General features: G+C 39.9%; 1 protein-coding gene across 1 annotated transcript in view; it reads left to right on the top strand.

Moving 5' to 3' along the window:
• Positions 1 to 24,784, top strand: part of LOC104586342 (putative protein S-acyltransferase 15) — a 49,628-nt gene extending 24,844 nt beyond the window's left edge. Inside the window, exons 5-7 of the mRNA XM_010243534.3 lie at positions 23,297 to 23,395; positions 23,496 to 23,591; positions 24,217 to 24,784. Coding sequence (XP_010241836.1) covers positions 23,297 to 23,395; positions 23,496 to 23,591; positions 24,217 to 24,312 — 291 coding nt within the window. The 3' untranslated portion in view covers positions 24,313 to 24,784. The remainder of the gene's footprint in view (positions 1 to 23,296; positions 23,396 to 23,495; positions 23,592 to 24,216) is intronic.
• Positions 24,785 to 25,949: the final 1,165 nt, after the last annotated feature.

The following is a 25,949-nucleotide window of genomic DNA, read 5'->3' as shown; positions in this document are numbered from 1 at the left end:
CAAAACAACTTGTCTTTATCATTAGCCTTCTTGGTGTCACTTTTCTTCCCCATGTTGTTATTACTCATTGCAGCCAAAGCAACTTGTTGCTCCCTCTCGGCTGTAACTGTCACACTCCGCCTACTTTCTTCCGATTGAACAAGGGAGTATACCTCGTGAACCGACGGCAACTCTTTGCTTCCTAGGATCTGAACTCTCAAGGGTTCATAGGCAGGGTTCAGTCCCAACAAGAAGGCAAACACACACTGCTGAGAAACCAGCTTCCTGTAAGCCTTACCATCGTCATCATGTTTCCACTTTATAGCCTGATAATGATCCAATTCTTTCCATATGGAAGTAAGGGCTGAATAATAGGAAGACAAACTACGATTTCCCTATTTACAGGTTGAGGATTCAGTTTGCAACTGGTAAACCTTGGCATAATGCCTTTGCTCAGAATAGGTAGTTTTGGCCTGTTCCTAGATCTCATTAGCGGTGTCTGCCCACATAAAGTTCTTCTTCACATCAGGTTCCATGGCTGCAAGGAGCCAAGACATCACCTGTTACAGGCCCGCGAATAGGATCTCGTCATGGGTCGGTCCACGGGGAAAACAGGTTTTCCCTTGTTCCTCCCTTTTCTTGAGGAACCTATCTTGGCGCTTTAATGGTGATTTGTTCAAGAGATCACCAACTCTCCTCTCCTCTGTCTTGACTGAGAATTTCGATGCCTCTATTGAATATCATTAGCTCCTTTAAATAGGAGATTACAAGAAGATAAGAATCCCACTTTTAGGAGGACTCCCTACTGATCTATACTACTGAATTTAGATAAGAACACTGAATAGATAAGACTCCCTATTAGATAAGATAGAACTGTATCTAGCTAGATAAGATGAGTACACTGAATTAGATAAGATGAGAACACTGAGTTAATTGCCCATTACTGTTGCTGTCCATTAAACTCTGAATTAATCGCCCATTACTGCTGCTGTTAGCGGCTCTAAAAGCATCCACAACATCACCATACTGTTTTCTTGGTCCCACCTATCATGTTCAGCTGTCTCACTCTTGGGTTCTTTCACCCTTCCATTTATGTAACCAGCTTTTCCCCTTGCCGTTACATAAAGTTTTACACTTTTAGCCTGCTCTAGGTAGTTTAGACCTATTTCGACTGCTGCTACAGTAGTCCGAACAGGAAGAGGAGAAGAAGAAGAAGAAGAAGAAGAAGAAGAAGAAGAAGAAGAAGAAGAAGAAGAAGAAGAAGAAGAAGAGAAGAAGAGAAGAAGAGGGGTCAGTCGAAAATCTGATGGTTAACCCATTCAGTCGACCCCCTTAATCTATATTAGCTTCTAATCATGTTTACAAAGACAGAAATGCCCTTACTTAAGTGTGGGGCAGAGTAACTCTAATAACACAGCCACATAAGCAAGTTACTTAATAAACAGAAGAAGACTAAACTACCCCTATTCGACACATCTTAACACTCCCCTCAAGCTGGAGAATATATGTCATATAATCCCAGCTTGTTACATAGATAGTTCACTTTCCCTGAGCTTAGAGCTTTTGTAAACAAGTCTGCCCACTGGTCATTGGAGCTCACATGTTCTGTATTTATCTCTTCGGCAAGAACCTTCTCTCTCACAAAGTGGCAATCAACCTCTATGTGCTTTGTTCTCTCATGAAAGACAGGATTGGAAGAGATATGGAATGCAGCTTGGTTGTCACAGTACAATTTCATAGGTTTATCCATGTGAAACCCAATTTCTTGTAGAAGATTCCTCAGCCACACTAATTCACAGGTAGTGTGAGCCATGGCCCTATATTCGGCTTCAGCACTGCTTCTGGCTACAACCGTCTGCTTTTTACTCTTCCATGTCACAAGGTTTCCTCCCAGAAATGTGCAATAGCCTGTAGTAGATCTTCTGTCACTCACTGAGCCTGCCCAGTCTGCATCTGTATACCCAACTACTTCAAGTTTTCCTCCTGGTTTATACAATAGCCCATGGCCTGGAGCTCCTTTCAGATACCTCACAATTCTAAGGACTGCATCCCAGTGAGGTATACGAGGGTTCTGCATGAATTGGCTCACCACACTGACTGCAAAGGAGATGTCGGGTCTCGTGATAGTCAGATAGTTCAGCTTTCCCACTAGTCGTCTATACCTTCCAGAATCTTCAAATACTTCTCCTGTGTCACTGCTCAACTTAACATTTGGTTCCATAGGGGTCTCAGCCGGTTTTGCACCTAACAGTCCTGTTTCTTCCAATAGATCAAGGACATATTTCCTTTGACACAGATTCACACCTTGTTTTGACCTGGCAACCTCAATTCCCAAGAAATACTTTAATGTTCCAAGGTCCTTTGTTTGAAAATGATTTTGCAGAAATGCCTTTAGTTTGCCAATCCCCAATTTATCACTACCAGTGATGACAATATCATCTACATAGACCACTAATAAAATCTTCCCAGCTTCTGAGTCATAGCTGAACACGGAGTGATCAACCTGGCATTGCTTCATTCCAAAACTCTTCACCACTTCACTGAACTTCCCAAACCAAGCACGTGGAGATTGCTTCAACCCATAAATTGCTTTCTTCAGCTTGCACACCTTACCACCCTCCCCCTGAGCAACAAACCCAGGTGGTTGCTCCATATATACCTCCTCCTCTAGATCACCATGAAGGAAGGCATTCTTTATGTCAAGTTGAAGGAGAGGCCAATCATACATAACTGCCAAAGAAATTAGAACACGAACGGAACCAATTTTAGCCACCGGAGAGAATGTCTCCATATAGTCCACACCATACAACTGTGAGTAACCTTTAGCAACAAGTCTGGCCTTCAGACGCTCCACACTACCATCTGGCAAGTATTTCACAATATACACCCATTTACAGCCCACAGCATGCTTCCCAAGTGGGAGAGTAGTGAGTTCCCACGTTTGAGTATGTTGAAGAGCAGAAAGTTCCTCCTCCATTGCCCGCCGCCATCCAGGTGAACTAAGAGCTTCTTGAACATTGTTAGGTATGGAAATAGAAGACAAAAGTGAAACAAACTGGCGATGTGAGGTAGAAAGACGAGATAATGAAACAAAATTGGAAATGGGATGGAGTGTAGAACTACGTTTACCTTTCCGTAAGGCAATGGGTAGGTCAAGATCTGAAGGTTCAGCAATAGGAGCCATGAGAGGATCCGCAGACGAGGTAGAAGTAGGAGGAGGGGCCGGTGTCGTTCGACGTGTATACACTTGTCGGATCGGTGGTCGTTCAGTGGTGACCTGCACTGGATGAGGAGATGAGTCTACTCCAACAACAGCCTCTGGAACTGAATCACTGACAGGAAGAGGAAGAGGAGGTAAGGGTGAGGACAAGGGTGCTTCAGGACGGGAGAAGAAGGGAACAGACTCAAAAAAGGTGACATCAGGGCAGACATAGCACTTTCGGGCAATGGGATTATAACACTTGTACCCTTTTTGAGTCCGAGAGTAGCCAAGGAAGACACATTTAATTGAGCGTGCATCTAGCTTGTCTATTCCAGGACTCAGATTATGAACAAAGCACACACAACCAAAGACACGAGGAGTTAATGGAAACGGAGATAAAGTGGGAAACAAGATGGAGAAGGGTGACCGACCATGAAGAATAAAAGAGGGTATCCGATTAATGAGAAAACACGCAGTGAGTACAGCATCACTCCAAAACCGTTTAGGAACATTCATGTGGTGAAGCATAGACCGAGCAATTTCAAGAAGATGACGATTCTTCCGTTCAGCCACCCCATTTTGTTGAGGGGTGAAAGCACATGATGTCTGAAGAATAATGCCATGCTGTTCTAAATACTGTTGAAATGCAGTAAGAAAATATTCACGACCATTATCTGAACGGAGAACTTTGATTGGAACACCAAATTGTGTACGTATTTCAGCATGAAATTTTTGAAAAATGGAAAATAATTCACTTCTTTCTTTCATTAAGTAAATCCATGTCATTCTTGAACAATCATCAATAAAGGAGACAAAATACTTGTACCCATTGTAAGACTCAATTTTGATTGGACCCCAAACATCTAAATGAACCAAAGAAAAAGGACTCAACATGCGACTCTCAACTCTCGGACTAAAGGACACACGACGGTGTTTACCAAACTGACATGACTCACATTGTAAAACTGACAATTGACTCAATGATGGAACCAACATCTTGAGAACCTTGAGAGATGGATGTCCCAGTCGACAATGCCATTGTAGAGGAGTAAGGGAGGTCTGAAGTGCAATTGAAGATCCACCGCCGTCAAGGTAATACAATCCACCAGCTTCATGCCCCCCACCAATCTTCTTCCCCGTCTTGAGATCCTGAAAAACACAAGTGGAAGGAAAGAAGGTAACAGAATAGTTAAGAGCTTTGGTTATTTTACTAACAGACATAAGATTGAATGGAAACTTAGGTACATATAAAACAGATGATAAGGGGACAGAAACCAAGTCAACATTACCAACACCACAAATGGGAGATGAGGACCCATTGGCAAGTGTAACAGTTTGTGATGTGGAGGTTTCAGAAAGAGAAGAGAACACACCTGGAGTCCCGGTCATATGATCTGAGGCTCCAGAGTCAATAATCTAGGAAGGAGTTTTAGATAACATGCAAGCAATACCTGATTGGGCATATGTGGCAGTGGTATGCTGTGAAGTAGTTTGAAGGAACCGTTCATACTCATCACGCGGAACACTCACCATCTCCCTCCCAGAAGTAGATGTAGATGTGGGAGGTGTTCGGTCAGCCAGTTTACTGTCACTAATAGCAACCTCGCCTGCTACAACATGATTAGCCCATTTAGAGGGAGGGCCATGTAGGTCATAACAGAAATTCACTGTGTGTCCATCCCTACCACAATGAGTACATTTCCTTGTAGAGTTATTTTTTTCTCTACCACAGCCTCCCCCTGAATCACGGCCACCCCGACCAATCATGGAATTGCCACGGCCCCCTCTGGAATGACCTCCCCCTCTTGTACTATGTCCACCACCTCTAGCTGTCACAAGTGCTGATCTATCATATTGTGTGGGGTTCTCTGTCTGGCCCAAAGAAATTCTACGAAGTCTTGAGAATACTTCCTCAAGTGATGGAAGAGTAGAGCCCCCCAATATTTGAGCTCTAATTGGTTCATATTCTAACTTCAGCCCCACTAAAAATCTTGTAACATCAAGTCGCTCCTTTTGCTGTTGCTGAACTTGAATATCTGAAGTAAGGGGATGATAGACATTGAGTTCATTCCTTATATTCTTCATGCAGGCATAGTACTCTTCTAGTGTTTAGGTTCCTTGTTGTAGATCAAAGTACTCCTGATACAGCTGATATACTCTTGTTGTGTTGTCTTGTCCAGAATATAGCTTCTTAGCATGCTCCCATATATCCTTAGCCGTATCAAGGAACATGAAGTTGGCACTGATTTTGGGTTCCATACTATTCCACAGCCAAGTCATGATTTGAGCATCTTCTTGTTCCCAATCATCAAACCTTGGAGAGTCAACCGGTGGCTTCTCATCTCTTACATGCTTTACTTTCTTCTTTGCCTTGAGAAAAACTTCCACTGATTTAGCCCATGGAACATAGTTCTCTCCATTTAGCTTAATTGAGGTCATTTGTACCCCTAGGTAGTCGGAGGAAATTACTACACTAGGTTTCTGATCATTGTAGCCATCTCCTATTGCTGCCATTGTACTCTTTCACAGTTGTCTCTAACTTTACTTCTCAGCTACAAGCTGATTGATGTTGTTCACAGTTTGATATTTCAGCACCTATTGCAGTCTCTAAACACCACAGTGGAAGCACACACTTGTTCTTATTCACACTACTACTGACTTCACACACTTACATCCCACATAAGAATCAGTTTACCATTCATTAATCACAAGTAGAGGCCCTCTTACAACCACTCAAGCACCACAACACAGCCAAATCTGCTGCACCCAGTTCAGACTTGTTTAACACACTTAAGAGGGCATTACACAACCACAAGGAGTTCGGCAAGTTCACTGCATTCTACCTTACACCACTCAGCCACTTACAGCAGCCCTAACACCATTCGGCTACTGCACACACAGCTATTCAACAACTTACAGCAGCCCTACACCATTCGGCTACTGCACACACAGCCCTACCTAGGGCAACAATGAACCTAGTTCTCTAGGTTCTACTCAATACTAACAGCTTCTTGTAGGGTTTCTACCCAGAAATATAAGTAACACTAGAAGAAGAGAGAACCGACCTTCCTTTGAGAATATCAATCAACCATTCACTGCTGAAGTTACTTTCCTTGTTGAAGAGAGTTATGCGCAGCAGAGAGACAAGCTGTAATGTTTCTGACCTAGGGCGAACCAGTCCTCTCCATCGACTGACCAGAAACGAAAGTGAAGAGTCACGAACAACACTGAGGTGCTTTACCAACTGACTTAGATCAGGAACCTTGCTCTGATACCATATTTCGACTGCTGCTACAGTAGTCCGAACAGGAAGAGGAGAAGAAGAAGAAGAAGAAGAAGAAGAAGAAGAAGAGAAGAAGAGGGGTCAGTCGAAAATCTGATGGTTAACCCATTCAGTCGACCCCCTTAATCTATATTAGCTTCTAATCATGTTTACAAAGACAGAAATGCCCTTACTTAAGTGTGGGGCAGAGTAACTCTAATAACACAGCCACATAAGCAAGTTACTTAATAAACAGAAGAAGACTAAACTACCCCTATTCGACACATCTTAACAAGACCATTTAAAGGGGTAATGGGCATGGGAAACATCATGTTTTCACCTCCCATACCAGCTGTGCTGTGGGTCGGTGTAACCCTCGATGAAGTTGAATCATAGTTTGCCATAGAATACTGCTGAAATCAGTCAAAATCCCACACAACTACACAACAACCACAAACAGAATACCAACCCTCAAGAAATTTATTTCTGGGATGTGGAAAAGAAAACAAAAAACTGCTGAAATCAACTCTGTGATGGTTCAGTCATTAAACCAGCCTGGTAATCAGTCCAACACCAGCCAAGATAGACGTTAGAATAGTATACTATCAGTCCGACTACAGCTCATACAGTCTAACAATCCAGCATCCAAACGAATGTATAGAACCAAGGAATAAGGCCTTCGCACCATTGACCAAAAACAAAAAAACAAGAACACATACCCTGTCCAGCACTTGTACGAAGGTGCCAACCAGAAACTAACTTCACAGCATCGAACAGAGAAGAAAGGGAGTCTCTATCTGCATCGCCCTTCTTTGACTAGGGTTTCCTTGATATAACGACCAAGGAAGAACCCAAAGGATAGTCTGCTAGGGTTTCTCTGTCTTCTACGTCCAAGAAATCAAAGAAGGAAAAGAGGACGAAGCAGGTTCAATAGGAGAGACCGAAATTCTTTTATAGCCCAGAACCTTGCTCTGATACCATGTAATCATTCATGGGGAGAGAGAGACGAGAGAGAGAAGAGAAAAACCTATTCTGGCTGCCGCCAGTTCATTATTTATATTAACTTAATATAAAAGAATGGAAATTACAAGTATGCCCCTGGCGGCACTCTTTAGAAACAAACTAATAAGAAAGAAAGAAAATAACTAACTGACAGCATCTTAAGAGGACAACCCACTAACAACAACTATAAAATAACAATTAAATAATCCTCACAACAACGAGCAAACACCTCTTCAAGAGAGGGAAGGGCAGACCCACCTAGTATTTGTGCTCTCACCAGTTCATATTCAGACTTCAACCCTACTAAAAATCTGGTTACACCCAACTATTCTCTCTATTGTTGCTGAATTTTGACATCAGATGTAAGTAGATGATGCACATTCAACTCATTCCACAGATTTCTCATACTAGCATAATATTCCTCGAGACTTTGATTACCCCGTTGCAGATTAAAATACTCTTGGTACAGTTGGTAAACTCTAGTAGTGTTGTTTTGTCCTGAATAAAGCTTCTTTGCATGATCATAAACCCCCTTGACTGTATCTAAGAACATAAAGTTTACACTGATCTTGGGTTCCATACTATTCCATAACCATGTCATAATTTGTGCATTCTCTTGCTCCCACTCATTGTACCCCTGAGAATCAGCTGAGGGTTTATCTTCCTTCACATGCTTCACTTTCTTCTTAGCTTTTAGAAAAACTTTAACAGATTTAGCCCAAGGCACATAATAGATGTCATCTGCACATCTAAACTCACTGTTGTTCACCACTTTCAGCAACAGCACCACTGCTGTCTTCCACTTTCAGCAACAGTACCCTAAACCACCAGAATACACCTCACATATATAGTACTATGTCCTGCAACACATCAAAACTTATTCCTCACTCCAACACCCATGCAACCTACCTATTTGAATCCCCACAAACCAGACTTGCATTGTCAGTCAACTACACCACTGAAATCAGCCTCTTCGAACCATCGAATAGAGGGTTTTCTACCAACCGCACAAATCAGCCACAACACCACCCATTGGAGGCATGAAATCCTCCAGAACAAAAACAAAAAACGATCACTCTTTTTCAACCCTTCTGTGAAACTCCTATTGACCAGTGAGAAACCTAAAAAAAACCTAAGAGGATGGGTGCTGAAAAGAAGAAAAACTAGGTTGATCTGAACTGATTATATTGGCTTTTATACCATGATAAAGTTCAGACCTGTGATGTTCTTAGGTTCGAAATAGTAAGGAGAGAGAAATAATGGTGAAAGAGTACAAGAAAGAGAAGAGAAGAGAAGAAGAGAAAAGAAGGTCTGGTTCGAACATGAGACATCTCTCTCTAGTCGGCTAGTTTTATTTATAGTTTTCCAAAACAATGCACAACGACTATTGTGCCCCCACTTAAGTGTGGGACATATCACTTAACTTAGGATCTACTTGTAACTACATCAAGCATGTAAAAGAATGTAAATTGACTATACTACCCCTCTACATCCGACTCTAACAAACCAGTCCTCTGTGATAGAACCAAGCACATTGAAGTTGATAAGCACTTTATAAGAGAAACTTGAAAATGGTGAAGTTTGTACCCCTTATATCAGTTCCAAGGAACAACTTGCAGATGTTCTCACAAAAGAAGGTTTTCACGACTTGCAGCATAATGAGTTGTGTGGCAAGTTGGGCATGATTGACATATATGCCCCAATTTAAGGGAGAGTGTTGTAATTCTACTAGTATATAGCCACAAGGGGGTGTTATAGTCTTTTTCCTTTTCTTTTTTTGTTGTAAGCTGTCACCTTAAGTATAAATAACAACTAAGGCATTGCCAGCTAAACACTTTAGGTGCCTTTTCTCATTTCTCCTCTCGTCTCTCTTCTTCCTTATTCCTTTCTCTTCTTTTGCTTCTTTGCTTGTTGGATTACATGTCCATTTTTCAGAGTCATACTTTCTTTCCTTTTCTCCTTAGGGGGAGAATGTTATACTAAGGAGTTTTGACAGGGTTCAACTTTCTCTTCCCATTCCTTGCTCTTTTCCTCTTCATGTTTTTTCCTGTGACTGCTCTTGTCACCATTGGAAGCGTCAAGGCTTACAAGGTGTGGAAGATCAAAGATCGTGCAACAAACACTAATAAGCTCTCATGAGAAAAATCCGCAAGGTATAATCATTCCTGTTGAAGTTCCTACTAATATTGTTCCTTCTCATGTTGTTTCTAGTGATGTCCCTATTGCTTTCTATAAGGGTGTTTGCTCCTGCATCACAAAACACTCTATTGCCCTTTTTACCTCATGGAGTTACTTATCTCCATCTTTTTGTGCCTTACTAACTGCCATTTCTCATGTTTTCATCCCTAAGAATGTTACAAAAGCCTTGGTTTCACCTAAATGGATAGATGTTATGAAGGAACTAGGAAGAAATCCAGGACCTACATAAAAATGATACATGAGAGTTAGTTGATATTCCTAAGGGGAAGGAACCAATTGGGTATATGTGGGTTTTCATTGTCAAGCATAGGGTAGATTGCTTAATGGAGAGAGACAAGGCAAGGCTAGTAGCAAAGGGGTTCACACAAGTTTCCGGCTATGCTTAAACATTTGTCCCAAGTGTAAAAATGAATTCCATAAGTGCTCTCTTTTCCTTGGCTGCCAACTTCAATTGGGATCTTCACCAACTTGATATTAAATATGCTTGAACGGGGACTTGGAAGAATAAGTGTACATGGTTCAACCTCTAGACTTTTATGTCGAGGGTAGTGAACAAAAGGTGTGTAGATTGAAAAAGCCCTTGTATGGACTAAAGAAGTCTCCCAGAGCTTGGTTTAGTAGATTTAACAAAGTATTCCAGCAAGTGGTGCTAGTTAGTGAAGTTGAGATAAAAGATAGTGAAGTTGGGAGTTGGAGATAGTGAAGTTGAAGAAATTTCTAGCCTCTCAATTTGATATAGAAGATCTAGGTCACCTTCAATGCTTTTTAGGAGTTGAGGTTGTGTGCTCCACCAAGGGCATCTTCATTTTCCAAAGGAAGTATATCCTAGATCTTCTACATGATTCTACCAAGTTGGGAGCCAAGATAGTTGACACCCCCATTAAGCAGAACCATAGCCTTGGAAATAGTGAGGAAGAAACCCTTTTAGTTGTTAAACAATATCAGCGATTGGTTGGAAGGCTACTGTATCTATCTATGACACAGCTGGATATTGCCTATGCAATAAGTTTTCTGAGCCAACACATGCATTCTCCAAAAAGGATCCACCTCCTAGCAATAGAAAGGGTTCTTAGATACCTGAAGAAGCATCCAGGAAAATGTATCTTTTTTTTCGATCAATAAAAGGTATCTTATTCTCCAAAGTTGGCCATATGAAAGTTGAAGTCTATGGTAATTCTGACTAGGTTGGATCCACAGATGACTGTATGTCTATTTTATGTTATTGTACTTTTGTTGGAGTTAACTTGGGGAAGTAAGAAGAACTCCATAGTGGCTAGATCTAGTGCTGAAGCTGAGTACTTGTCATGGCTCATGGGAATTTGAAGTATTGTGGATTAAGATCTTGTTGGGAGAATTGGGTTTTCGTGTGGAAGGTCCTATGTCTCTCTACCTTGATAACAAGGTAGCCATTAATATAGCTGTAAATCCTGTTTTACATGATAGAACAAAGAACATAGAAGTTGACAAGCACTTCATAAGGGAGAAGATTGACAAGGGGGAAGTGTGTACTCCCTATGTACATTCTAAAGATCAATTAGCTAGTAATCTAAGGATGTGAATACTCTATGCCATAATGAGTTATGTAACAAGTTTGGAATGACTGACATCTATGACCCAACTTGAGGGGGAGTGTTGAAATATGCTCACTTATTGACATACGGGTAGTTCAGTACTTTTATCCTTTATTATGTCACCCTAATAAAATAATGTGAGTGGATTGTCAGTAGGGGTGAGCAAGAAAAACCGAAAATTCGGTTAACCAATCTGGTTGGTTCGGTATTTTAAAAAAACCGAAGGTACCGGTTTGGTTTCGGTTAACCAAAATAGAAAACTGATAGTTAACCGAACCGATTGGTATACATATATTTATATATCTTTTATATTTTCTATACATTATAAATTAATAAATATGCATTATATATAAATATATATTTATAATATATAATATATTAATTGAAAAACAGCCCTTCGAAGTATGGGACTGTATAGGATTAGATGAAAAAATCAAAAGGAGTAAAACAACTGAAAAGATTGGTAGAAGATGAAGAGAGAGCTGGCGGCAAAGAGGGTTAGAGAATGAGAGGTTCGAACTTATCTCTCGCTCTAACACTCTAACACTATTTCATTAAGTTAATTTTTGAATAATTACAAGGGAGGCCCTTGGTTGGGCAAGAAATTACAAAAAACATAGCATAGAAGAGGATGGGCCCAGAATAAGGCCCATTATAGAAAAGAACATAAATATAACATAGAATAACAGCCTATGGGCCATTCGGCCCATCTTCTCTACACTCCCCCTCAAGCTGAGCATAGATGTTAATCATGCCCAACTTGCCAGTGTCATGTTGAAGCTTTGCCTTGGGAATGCCATTGGTGAGAAAATCTGCCAACTGTCCTTCAGAAGTGATGAAGGGAAGACACACTTCACCCGAAGAGACTCTTTCTCGAATAAAGTGTCCATCAACCTCAATATGCTTAGTTCTATCATGTTGTATTGGGTTGTGAGCAATGTTGATGGCGGCTTGATTATCACGGTACAACATCATTGGCTTGTTATGCTCAATCCTAAGTTCCTCCATGAATGATTTTAGCCACAACAGTTCAGAGACTCAATGTGCCATGGCCCTGTATTCTGCTTCTGCTGAGGATCGAGCCACAACCGATTGTTTCTTGCTCCTCCAAGAAACAACATTACCAGTCACCAAACTGCAATACCCTGAAGTAGATATTCTGTCATCAATGTTTCTAGCCCAGTCAGCATCAGTATAGGCTTCAAGTTTCATATGACCATGCTTGGCAAACAGAATTCCCTTTCCCGGAGAGCCTTTCAAATAACACAGAATTCGTTCTGCGGCTGCCATATGAGTATCTCTGGGAGCATGCATGAACTGGCTAATACAATTGACAGCATATGCAATATTTGTCCGAGTCATGCACAGGTACAGGAGTTTCCCAAGAAGTCTCTGAAAGACCCCTTTGTCTTCTAACAACGTCCTTTCTGAAGCGGAAAGTTTGTGACTCATATCAATAGGAGTAGCAGCTGGTCTAACACCCATCTTCCCAATTTCAGAAAGCAAGTCAAGGACATACTTCCTTTGGGAGATAAGGATCCCATCCTTGGATCTAGCAACTTCTATGCCAAGGAAGTATCTCAACTCCCCCAGGTCCTTAATCTCAAATTCTGTACAGAGGAAAAACTTAAGAGCATGAATTCCTGAAGCATCATTACCAGTCACAACAATATCGCCAACATACACAATGAGATATACTGCTAGAGATCCACTTATCTTCACAAAAAGAGTATGGTCAGACTGTGTCTGAACATAGCCGAAGTTAACAAGTGCTGTTCTAAATCTCTCAAACCATGCTCTAGGAGACTGTTTGAGGCCATAAAGGGATTTATTCAATCTGCATACTTTTCCTTGCATATCACTTCCATACATTCTTGGAGGGAGAGACATATAAACCTCCTCATGTAAGTCACCATTCAGAAATGCATTCTTTACATCCAATTGATAAAGGGGCTAGTCAAAGTGAGCTGCCAGAGATAAGAGAACCCTCACAGATGTCATCTTAGCAACAGGTGCAAAGGTCTCCAGATAATCAATCCCATACGTCTGTGTGTAGCCTTTTGCAACTAGCCTGGCCTTGTACTTCTCAATGGTCCCATCAGCCCGGTATTTAATGGTAAAGACCCACTTGCAACCAACTGGATCCTTCCCTTCAGGCAAATCCATCACTTCCCAAGTGTCATTCTTGTTTTGGGCATCCATTTCAGATTTCATTGCATCCCTCCATTCTGGAATCTCAAGAGCTTCTGACACAAACCTGGGAATAGGATTAGAAGCAACTGAAGAGAGATAAGAAAAGTATGAAGGAGAAAGCAGACCATAAGAAAGGTGTTTGGAAATGCAGTGTGCCGTGCACTTCCGTTTTCCTTTCCTAACAACAATGGGAACATCAAGATCTGGGAAAGATGGCTCTAAAGGGGTTGAAACAGTACCTGTTGTCTCATCTGTGACTGGAAGTGCATGAGGCTCATTTGCTGTAAGGGAAACAACCTGCTCATTCCTGGATCTTTGCCTTTGATACACCTTGGGATTGTGGGTAGGACAAGGAGGTAAAGAGAGAGGAACACTAGGACAAGGAGAATGGAGTGACTGATCCTCCCTTGATTCATTTGAAGAGGACACAGGCTCATCAAGAGACTCAACTGGGACAGGGAGAGGAAGAGCAAACACTTGTGATAAACTCTCCCCCTGTGGACAATGTCCTTCCAGAGAGGAACCATAAAAGGGAGAAAGTTCATCAAAGGTGACATCCATTGAGACATATCGAGTGCCAGTCTTTGGATCAAAACAACAGTAACCCTTCTGTGTGGGGGAATAACCAAGGAAGATACACTTGTGGGCTTTTGGTTCAAATTTATGTCTCTAGGCACTTGGAATGTGTACATAACAGGTGTAGCCAAACACACAAAGAGGAATAGGAAAAAGGTCCTTGTCCGGATGAAGAAGACTGAAGGGGGATTTAAACCCTAAAACCCTGGATGGCATACGGTTTATGAGGTAGGTAGCAGTGAAAACAGCATCACCCCAAAATCTTGTAGGAACATGTGAGGCAAACAAAAGGCTCCTTGCAACTTCAACAATATGCCTATTTTTCCTTTCAGCAACTCCATTCTGTTCAGGGGTTCTAACACAGGAACTTTGATGAATAACCCCCATGTCAGAGAGATAGGAGGATAAGTTCTTCTCAAAATACTCTTTTGCATTGTCAGATCTGAAAATTTTAATCCTGGTATCAAACTGGGTTAAAACAAATTCATGAAATTGTCTCACAAGTCTTGGAACTTCATCACGAGATTTCATTAGGAATATCCAAGTGAACCGAGAAAAATCATCAATAAACAAGATGAAGTATCTGTAGCCCCCCATAGAGGATAAGTGGTAAGGCCCCCACACATCAAAGTGCACAATATTAAAAGGAAAAGAAGATCTTTTATTGCTTAAAGGGTAATTGTTTCTACAATGCTTTGATAACTGACACGATTCACAATGAAGACTAGACACACTAATTCCCTTGAACAATTCAGGGAATGGATGACTTAAAGCAGAAAAAGACAAATGACCCAAACGACAATGACACAACATAATTCGACTGGCAGACTCTGAAGAAATAGAACCAAAAGCAACATTCCTAGGCTGATCAAAGCATTGTCCCGGAGAATCGAGCAAGTATATCCCACTCGCTTTATGGCCACTCCCAATCACCTTCCGAGACTCCAGATGCTGAAAAACACAATGGGAAGGAAAGAAGGTTACACAACAATTTAATGACTTGGTTAAACTACTTACAGATAACAAATTTGTATTTAATCTAGGTACATAAAGGGTAGAAGGTAGGAGTAAGGAATCTGTAGCCTTGACGGTTCCCTTGCCAGAAATAGAGGCAAGAGAACCATCGGCTAAGGTGATTTTATCACGGCCAGGAAGCAAATCATATGAAACAAACAAAGTAGAAAGGTTGGTCATGTGATCAGAAGCACCTGAGTCGATAATCCAAGGGGCTTAAGATTACCTGAAGTGGTTGCATGATTAGCAGAAGCTCTTATACCTGATTAAGCAAATGCAGAAGTGGCTGAACTTCCTGAAGGGTTGGAAGATGAAGTTACACCTTCGAGATGACTGATCATCTTTCCAAACTTTTCATACTCAACTTTCACGGCCGCCAATTGTGCACAGGCAAACTCTACTTCAGTATGTGGACCAATGGCTACATTTGCACTCCCTGTCCTTCTACTATCATGTTTCTTCTGGAACTGAATAGGAACAATACCGGGATGTAATTTCCAGCACTTGTCTTTGGTGTGCTTTGGCTTCTTGCAGTATTCACATACAACTTCTTTCTTTCCAGAGCCACTAGGAGCCCCCACAACTCCTTTGGGTTTAACCCCCATATTTGCAAAGTGATCACTAGTGCCAACCCCTTGAACCTGTACCAGCCTTCTGCTTTCTTCACTATTGACCAAAGCATACGCTTGTGACAATGAGACACTTTCCTTGGATAAAATATTTTGTTTTGTGATGTCATATTCTGGGTTTAGTCCAGTTAGGAACTCAAACACCCTGTTTCTTTCAACTAATTTCCTGTAGGTTTCTGCATCATTGGTAGTGTCCCAAATTACAACTTCTATTAGATCAATTTCTTGCCACAAAGACTTCAAGGTTGAGAAGTATACCGCAAGGGATTTCTCCCCCTGTCTTAAATTCTTCACATCACTTCTCAATTTATAGGCTCTGGCTACATTTAGTTTCTGGGAATAGGTTTCTGCAACACTGTCCCAGATTTCCTTTGCTGAGTTCATCCATAGATAATGTTGACTAATCTGTGGCTGCATTGAATTCACAAGCCACCCAATAACGGTGTAATTCTCTTGAATCCATTTCTCATAAGAGGGATTATCCTCTGGGGGAGCTTTCTTGCTCCCGGAGATAAACCCCCACTTTCCTCTGCTACATAGATAAATTTTCACAGATTGTGACCATGCCAGATAGTTGGTTCCATCCAGTTTAACCGTGGTCACAGTCAACAAAGAATCAGCTGGGGTTCCCAAAGCATGTCCATATTCAGCAACATTCTTACTCTCAATATCTGATGAGTCCATCATGTAAATGCTTCAAATAGGGTTTCAGTCAACTTCTACTAGTGTACTGGTTGTGGATGAACTCAGATTGGGTTAAATCGGCCTCAAACACAACAACTCACAAGGCCAACTCGCACCCGACAGCCGTGAGAACCAAGCTTGGTAATAGCTCTTTCAAGAAGAAGATGACTTGATTCAGCCTTCAAGAGGTAACTAGCAGACCTCCAAACACTGTGTACTCGATTGGAGTACCTTTCTAGTTAGGGATTCTAGGTTCCCAACAATAAGTGCCCTAAAGAGAGCAAAACACAATCCGCAGTAATTAAAGGGGCTTTTTTACGAACACCGTGTATGCAGCAGAGAATACCCCACTGTCACCAAGTAAGAACCACCTCAGGAGCAGTCCGTATAGGTCCAAGAAGCAACTAAACTGAAGTAAGAACTTGCACCACTGAGTCCAAAGAGGTTTCGGCAACTTGACAGTCCAACAGGGTGAGAAAACAACCCAGAAATCTCTGAGTTAAATCAGGTTTACCACAGCCGAACAGCTGAACAAATTTAAAGGGGTTTCGAACACTTCAACAGTCCCCAAAACCAGAAATATAACCCAGGGATAACTGAATGCAACTTACAGTCTTATCAATCTCTGATTTGAGCTCCAAATCAGGCCGAACAGTCCTTCTCTTTGATTCTTCCTGGTCACCGAACCACTCTCCAAGTGATTAGAGTCTTGGGCACCCTCCAATGACCTCCTAGAATCAGGCGAACAAGTTGAAACTTCCAGCCCTAGAACACCCTCATGCAGTCGACTGGACTATATCCACATGAGAGCCACGCCAAGTTCAGGCCTGCTCTGATACCAAGTTGAAAAACAGCCCTTCGAAGTATGGGACTGTATAGTAGGGCTGTTCACGGGTCGGGTTGGGTCGGTTTACTGAGGTTTTTCCAACCGACCCGACCTGGTCGAGTTACCTGAGATGGAAACCGAAACCGAAACCGACCCAGTGTAAAGCAAAACCGACCTGATCGGTTTGGGTCGGTTTCGGCTCTAAGTTCATCCATGCTCCCCATGGCCACCTAGTTTTCTGGAAATATATTTAAAACTGAAATATGTATTTTAGAAATATATATATATATATATATATATATATAAACAAAAATATACATACAAATATATTGGAATATATATTTTCTGGAAATATATATCTGACATATTTCATAATATATATTTTTTAGATATAGATATTGGAATATATATTTTCAGATATTTCAGATTTTAGTTAAGTAGGAACTAAGTCGGTTCAGTTCGGGTCGGTTTCGGTTTTCAAACAAGAAAACTGAAACCGACCCAAACCATCGGTTTATGAATTTGTACAACCCGAAACCGACCGGTGCTGATGAAAACCCAGCCGACTCGGGTTGGTCGGTTTGGTCGGGTTGGGCCTTCTTATGAACAGCCCTGCTGTATAGGATTAGATGGAAAAATCAAAAGGAGTAAAACAGCTGAAAAGATTGGTAGAAGATGAAGAGAGAGCTGGCAGCAAAGAGGGTTAGAGAATGAGAGGTTCGAACTTATCTCTCCCTCTAACACTCTAACACTATTTCATTAAGTTAAATTTTGAATAATTACAAGGGAGGCCCTTGGTTGGGCAAGAAATTACAAAAAACATAGCATAGAAGAGGATGGGCCCAGAATAAGGCCCATTACAGAAAAGAACATAAATATAACATAGAATAACAGCCTATGGGCCATTCGGCCCATCTTCTCTACACTTATTATTTAAAATATAATATTTTATATATATTTCTAGTGTTTTATTATATATTTATACATTTTTTATAATATATATTGTAAACAATCAAAAACCGATGAACCGAACCGATGGTTAACCGAATCGGTCAACCAGTTAACTGATCGGCTTTGGCTGGGTTTCATTTACAAGTTTTCCAAAAAATCAGTAACCCCAGTTTGGTTTCAAAAATGAGCCCAAACCGTGAGCACCCCTAGCTGTGGGCAGCCACCACACTCATTGGATTCTTCCTTAACTCTCAATTTGTTACTCTCTCTCTCTCTCTCTCTTCTTTTGCAGGTTGATTTCTCCCTGGGATTCAGATACTTGGGCTTGCCCTTAGGCACAAAGTGCACCTCTAGTACAATCTAGGACCCAATGATTGAGAAGTTTGAAAGGAGGTTATCATCATGGAATTCAAAATACTTAACAAAAGGAGGCAAGATGACTCTTATCCAAAATACTCTTGCAAAACTCTATCCTATTACCTCTTCTTGTTCTCAATCCCAACAAAGGTAGTCAATAAATTCCAGAAAATACAAAAGCATTTCCTTTGGAGAGGCTGGAAAGATGAGCACAAATCTACTTAGTTGATTGGGATACAATTTGCTCCCCCAAGGCAGCAGGCAGCCCAGGATAACCAATGAATTTTCTCTCCTCAAAAAATGGTACTGACACTTAAGTATTGATAAAGATAGCTGATGGAAAAAGCAAGTCAAAGAAAATTTTGAAGAAAGAAATGAAGGTTGGTAACCCAAAACAGTCTCTATTATATGGCTGTTTGCTCTGGAAGAGAACAGAAAAATCTTTTAATTCTGTTTGTCAATAGAGTAGCACCTAAAGCAGGGGACAGTTCAAGGGTCCGTTTCTGGATGGTTACATGGTGTGACAATTGCTGTCTGGCTGTACCACTAAAAATTGCTTTTATGTTGTGGATGAAGGCTTGGGGAAAATGTCTTATGAAGGATTAATTAATTAGTAGAGACATGCAGATCCTTGACTCAAGGTGTATGTTCTGTGACCAAGACCTGGAAACTGCTTAAGAAGTTAAGATCTTTTTATCCACTGCCCAAATAGTAGGAGAATCTGAATTTTTCCCTTGGCATCCTTAAATATCAGTTGGTGCTTTCAATGTTCTGTGAAGGAATCCTTGCAGAGTTGATATATTCATGGCTTCAAGAGAATGCGAAAACTGGCCTGGTACTCCATGCTTGCAGCTATCTTTTGGTTGATTTGGAAGGATTTAAACATAAGATCAATCGAAAACAAGAAGTCCCAGGATGATGACTTTTGAGTCTCAAGGATTGTTATTTCTACTGTCAATTTGTGGCTCAGTTTTTAAAGACTACAGTACCTTTTTTTATTATTTAAGTGCACATAATCTGTTGGGTGGAGTTAGTCTTCCATGTATTTTGTGGGCTCACCTCTTTTCCATGATATTTATGCCCTATCCTTTCTCATAAAAAGAACCTGAAGCCAAGAAAGAGCCTCTATTCTGGGTAGGATTACTTTGTATGCTTTTGGTATAAGAATGTTTCACCTGATTACTTATTACTACTACATAAAAAAGGATTTAATTGATAAAAAATCATCAAAAGAATCCCTCCACCACCTAGCATCAGATGTTGAGCAAGAAATATTAGAAGCCTCCAATCTACTGAACCAGTTAACACACTCTTATGTACCTCCTTTAAGAAATGGTCTGCTAAAAGTAGGAAATTGTACCATGTACTTATTTCTGACTTCAAAACATTCACTAACAACAGCTTGATACTTAAATAGTAATGTGGTGTACATACATTGCATAATTTCCCTACTACACAATTTGTTTTCCCAAAGTCTTGGGAAACCAAGAATTCCACAAACTAAACCCATAAGTAGATGATAGAAATCTAGAATTCCACCAAAATCTCGCCACTGCATACTTCAAACCACCACCCTACGCCATAAAGCTTCTCTTTCCATTCCAGACCTCCAAATCCATTTCCTTTGATGTATTCATGGCTTTGATTCTTCTAAACCCCAATCCACTATTTTTTGTCTACATATCAAATCCCATTTTGCAAGGCAAATTTTTTACCTTCATCCCTCCATCCCAAAGGAAGTCCTAATACTTTCAATTCCATCAGCCACAACAATTGGTACTCTAAGACCAGATAAGTAACAAATTGGCAATCTATCTAATATATTTTATAAGAGTAATGCTACCGCCAAATGAAGATACTTACATTTCCATCTAATCATTTTATCAATCCTGCTAATAAATGGATGCCATGTTAAAATTACAGATGCTTTAGCACCTATTGGGAGTCCCAAATAAGTGAAAGGATAGTTCCCAACCTAACACTCAAGAGAGACAACTTAGTCTTCTTATATATTAGGAGCAACATGTTCAACCAATTATGACACTCCAGTACATTTTTACTTTCAAATCAATAGATGCCTGATACATACCCTTGACTGCATGTCTTCTTACATGGCAATGCCCATTGCCTCTAACCCTTAGATTGTAATTAGAATGTAGGTCCTATTTATCACCCCCTATTGATTATTAAGCATACTTTTGGTATGGCGTTGGAACAGTCTTGTGCAACTTCACATCCATGTTTAGGGTATGGATCTCCTGTATGATTTTGATCATTGGTTGTTCTGCTTGATCAGATGTGGTTATTGCAAGGTTCTATAGGTTTCATGCCCTTTATCAGATATAGTTTTCATGAGGAACATTTTACTTACCTTTTGTTCTGCACTGATTATTTACATGTGATTTCCATGGGGAAACCTATTTTCAATGATGAAAATGAGTGGATCCTATGGGGAATGCTGATTTGACTAATGCAACTAGTTCTGTGAAGGACTGTTGGTACAGTGGTCCAATGAATATTATCGACAAATATGAAAGCATTAATAACATGCCTGATCCTTGTGTACGATCATTTCATGGAAACTGATTTAATCATATAAGAAAGGTTCACATTTTCAGAAGGGTTGTTTACATGTCATAGGAAAACACACATGGATGAGAGTTGAGACCTACATCAATATACATGGTTTTGTTGGAATTAAAGAGAATTTTGTGTCAAGTGTTAACCTCCTTTTCTGACAGTATGTCTAGCAAATGTGTACAAATGAGTTTCTGAAGCTATCTGATGTGTGTGTGTTCACATGTGCTATCCCTTTTCTTATTATCTAACTTGATTGTTTCTATACTTGGAGAAGCTATTTTATATTGCATACCCATATGTCATTATTTCTATTTTCTCTCAAAAATTGTTCTTTATATATACTAGTTGTTGCCTAGAAATTACTAGTAGTCATTTCAATTACAGCAGCTTCTTCCTAGTGTTTTAGATCTGAAACCTATCAATTTCCTCTTTCCCATTCTTATCTCATCTGAATTTAATTTTATTTCAGATGAATATTATGAGAGGCTGACTTCATAACACCATGTACCCATGCACTATTGCTAGTGTAGCCAGCTTCAAGTAATTGGGGCCAAGGCCAAGTTGAACTGTTGAACTGAGTCATTTTAGAGATTAAATAAGTTAATCCTTCTTGTTAATGTTGACTGTGTAGGGGTATTTTGGTCTTTATATTTATGTTTAAAGCTGCTGATGTGTAATGTTTTGTTAGTGGTTGTTACCCATACTTAAGTAGGGGCAAAGGAGTCTTTTGCTTTTGAATAGAAACATATAAATTAAACCTGGCCAACTAGAGAGGTGATTAATCTCTCTTGTTTGAACCAGAATTCTTCTCCTTCTCTATTCTCCTCTCTTCTCCTTCTACTTCTTCTTCTAGTCTTTCTATTACTTCTCCAACCCTCATTCTAACAGGATTGTAGTGCAGATTAGGTTTATAATACTTCTTAAAGTAGAAATGGCAGGGATTTTTGGAAATCTGAGAATATGTTCCTTGAAGATGTTGGTTTTGATATAAATTAGTTTTATTTCATTTAGATTTAGTGCTTTTTAAGCAAAGGAAATGAGTTCCTTTATCCCTCTTATATGAATGGAACCTGTGATGATGTTTTGCTAGTAAGAACAAGCTCCATTTTTGATTCCTTGGGTCTGTAACTTTCTATTAGTTCTTTTGAATTCACTCCCTTAAATATGCAACTAGTGATTTAAATAGATTTAAGGTTGATTATTGTTCTTGAGAAATGGTCATAGATTATCTTGCAAACCAACCATCAATTAGTAATTTTTTGGTCATAATGTTGAAGCCATGGAACCATGCTTTCATCATATGGGTCAATTTTGCTTATTGGTGTAACTATCCTGCATAGCACCTTGGTTTCGAAGTGATTGAATTGTGTTTGTAAGGCATATTCCTGTTTTAAATTTATTAATGTAAGGTTTGATTCTGAAGTTTAAGAACTGGATGTTATGATCTGTATTACTAGCACAATTTTTGGTCCAGAAAACTTCTTGTTAAAATAGCCCACCCCATATAGTTGGGTAAGGCTTGAATGATGATGATAAAAGCTTCTTGTTAAAACCCAGCCAATGGAATATCCAAACAGCTGAATGCATGTTACACTCTGCATTTATGGTTGGGAAATTATATCCAGTTTGAATACTCCTCTTTGTTATGATATTATCACCTAACAGACCATTACCTAGTTGCAAGCAGCCTAGATAATCAGGAGCTTGCCAACTGGTGTTCTTTAATTAGTTTTAGTTGGCAAAAGTTTCCATTAAACTTAGTTCTGGAACATGCCATTTGGAATTTGGAATTCATTATACTTTTCCATCTTGCCTTGGCACAATGGTTGGGTTGCTGCATTGTGACCTGGGTGACCAGGGTTCAAATCTTGGAAACAGCCACCCTGTATGTGCAGGGGTAAGGTTGCATATATCTGTCCCTCCCCAGACCCTGCATTGGTGGGAGCCTCATGCACTGGGCTGCCCTTTTCATCTTGCCTAGGGATCTGATCCTAAAGGGCATGGGTTCAAATCCCACATCTGCAATCAATTGTTCAATAAGTTAAATGTTAGCAAAGAAAATGCGAAAAGATTATGGCTGTGTCCAATCCACCCATCCCAAGACCCCAGATAGTTGGGACCGACATTGGCTAATGGCCTTTTTTTATACTATTCCATTTTGTAACCACCGTAACCCTCCTATCTCCTCTTTTTCTTTTCCTTCCTTTTTCCTTCCCGGTCTGACATTTTTCGCAAGATTTTGAGCACTGCTGATGACAGTTTTTCTTGCAGATTACATGCGGGTGTATTATAGTCACCTTAAGTTTGGTCCTTGGGACCCTCTTGGGTTGGCACATCTACCTTCTAAGTAATAATATGACAACCATAGAGGTAGGTTAAACCCAGTGGTTCAAGGTTTTAATACCAATGAAGATGTTCCTGCCTTCCTGGTGTGGTTATTGATGTTAGTTTGCTCATGTTTGTTCATCAGTATCATGAGGGAATAAGAGCAATTTGGTTAGCTAGGAAGTCAGGACAAAGCTATCATCATCCCTACAACTTTGGCCTGTACAGAAACATTAACTTGGTATCTCTCTCTCTCTCTCTCTCTCTATCTATCTATCTATCTATCTATCTATCTATCTATCTATCTATCTATCTATCTATATATATATAACATGGATATGGGAAATGGGGATACATCTCCCTATTTCTCAAGATCTAGGACAACACATAGATACAAATCCCATTTACTATGCCGACATCATGCTTATGTTTTAACTTCATTGATAGAACCATTTATTAATATTAATACCTTTGCAAATTTCATGAAAATTCTTAACATTTTACATTATTGTTATATTATGATTTGTCAATAATAATAATAACAATAATAATAATAATAATAATAATAATAATAATAATAATAATAATAATGATAATAATGATAATGATAATGATATATAATTATGATGATATATATCCGGTCCACCCCTCCCAATACCAGATATCTCAAGAAGTGCTCATGTATTTCCCATGTTGAATCAAATAGGTGTAAATACAATATCTATCTTGGGTATGGTAAGCATGTATAGCAGTATAGGCATCTAGGTGTCATAACTTTCGTGCTTACAAATCTTATTTGTCTGTCTTACCTGTTGAAGCCTTGAGATATATCTGCAAAGATGTTTACTTTTTTCTTTCTTAATCAGATATTGGGTCCAAAAATGCTAAAGTGGTTTTGCCCCATGGAAATTAGCCATCTCAAAGATGGGATTAGCTTTCGAACTGTGCGGGACAATTTATAGGAACTTTGCCTCCAGCCAGACTGGATAAATTGGATGCTCAATGATGCTGAGAATGAGTGTGTAAGAAACATGTGTTTTGCTTGTTCATTTTCTGGATCTTATGTGAAAACAAGCTTGAATGGGCCAACTGATGGTGAGTGAAAATAGTCATGATTGTACCTTTTAAGAGAGGCCAGAAACTTCACCATTCTTTCCTTTTCAAGAAGTTGCCTTTTGGCAGGGATGTTTTGACACAAAATATGAAAGATGAAGAACAAATGTTGAGTCCTGTTGTTTATGACATGGTTTCAATGTTTGTAAGATGAGGGTCTTCTTGAAAAAATGATTTGTGGACAGGAATAATGTCTTGAAAAGAAATGCAGTAGAACTCTTGTAATCTGGAGTCATGAAATGTAATTAATGTGTATTATGTTCATAATATAGCCAGTGTATTTACTTTTGCTGTTACAAATAAAGATCTCTTCCAATTGAATACCTAAGGAACCATTTCTTGATGTAATGGTAAAATCTCATGCTGACAAGCATGAGAATGCAAGTTTAAGCTTGAGAGCATCCACTTTGTGCCATAAAAAAAGTCAGAAATTACGTCCATATCCAGTACCCCTCCCAAGACCACAGATAGCTGAGACCAACATTGGGTAATGACCTTTCCCCATTGAATACATAATGCTTGAGTTTAAGGAAGTTGATTATCTTGTTGCATAAGAAGATTTTATTTGTGACTATGTTTAATGATTGTCCTTAATGATCCATGAGACCATGGCATTTTGCATCAATGATTCAAACATTGCTCATGGATCCAATACTTTGCAATGATTGATTGAAAAATAGAGGGAGAAAAAGAAATATCTCCATATCCATTGATCTAGAGAAAGCATATAGAGTTCCTAGAGAGATAATATGGTAGGTCTTAGAAAAGAAAGAGGGAAGAAAGGGGGGAGGGTCGACGAGTGGGTTTGGGTAATTACAAAGTTTGGGAAGGATGGGAAAGTAAATAACGAAATTAAGAGGGGAAGAGGGAAGAAAACAAAGCTTGATTCTTCTATGCAACCTTCAGAACAAGGAACTTTAGGGGAGGAGATATCTAGAGAAGAAGAGGTCAAGGAAAACCACGAAGCCCCAAAGGATTCGAATATGAGATGACAAGCAGAGAAGTCGAGCTTGATACTTAAAGTAGAAAGCACACAATACAAGGACGTTGTTGTCACAGGCAGTGGGGACGCAATAGCGAACAAAGGAGAAACATCAGAAAGTCAAACAAAAACAATAGTTCAACCACAAGATTCTGGTGTAACGACTTATCTGGAAGAGGTAAGCGCCATTGTTCCTTCCTTAATATACCTTCAGAGGAAAAAGAAGTTTCAAGCAGAGGGAAGAATTCTCAGGTAGGAGGTAGACAATGAGATAAGGTGAATAGAAAGAGGCAAGTGGAGGTCGAGAGTAATGGGACACAAAACAAGGTCAAGGTGTATAAGAGAAAAAGGTTGTTGGGGTTGGATCAGGAGATAGAAGCAAGGAGAATAAATTGTTAACAGCGTCGGGGTCTTATTCAGGAGGGTCGAAGGGGGTGGCTGACGGAAAGGTGATTGAAGGGGAATCGAGGGAAGCGAAGGGGTAATTGAAAAAAGGAAGTTGGA

The sequence above is a fragment of the Nelumbo nucifera genome, chromosome 2 (assembly GCF_055504915.1).
Source record: "Nelumbo nucifera cultivar China Antique chromosome 2, China Antique-T2T, whole genome shotgun sequence".
In the NCBI taxonomy this organism is placed as follows: Eukaryota; Viridiplantae; Streptophyta; class Magnoliopsida; order Proteales; family Nelumbonaceae; genus Nelumbo; species Nelumbo nucifera.
The sequence above is the reverse complement of the archived record's forward strand: the minus strand, read 5'-3'. Positions and strand labels throughout refer to the sequence as shown.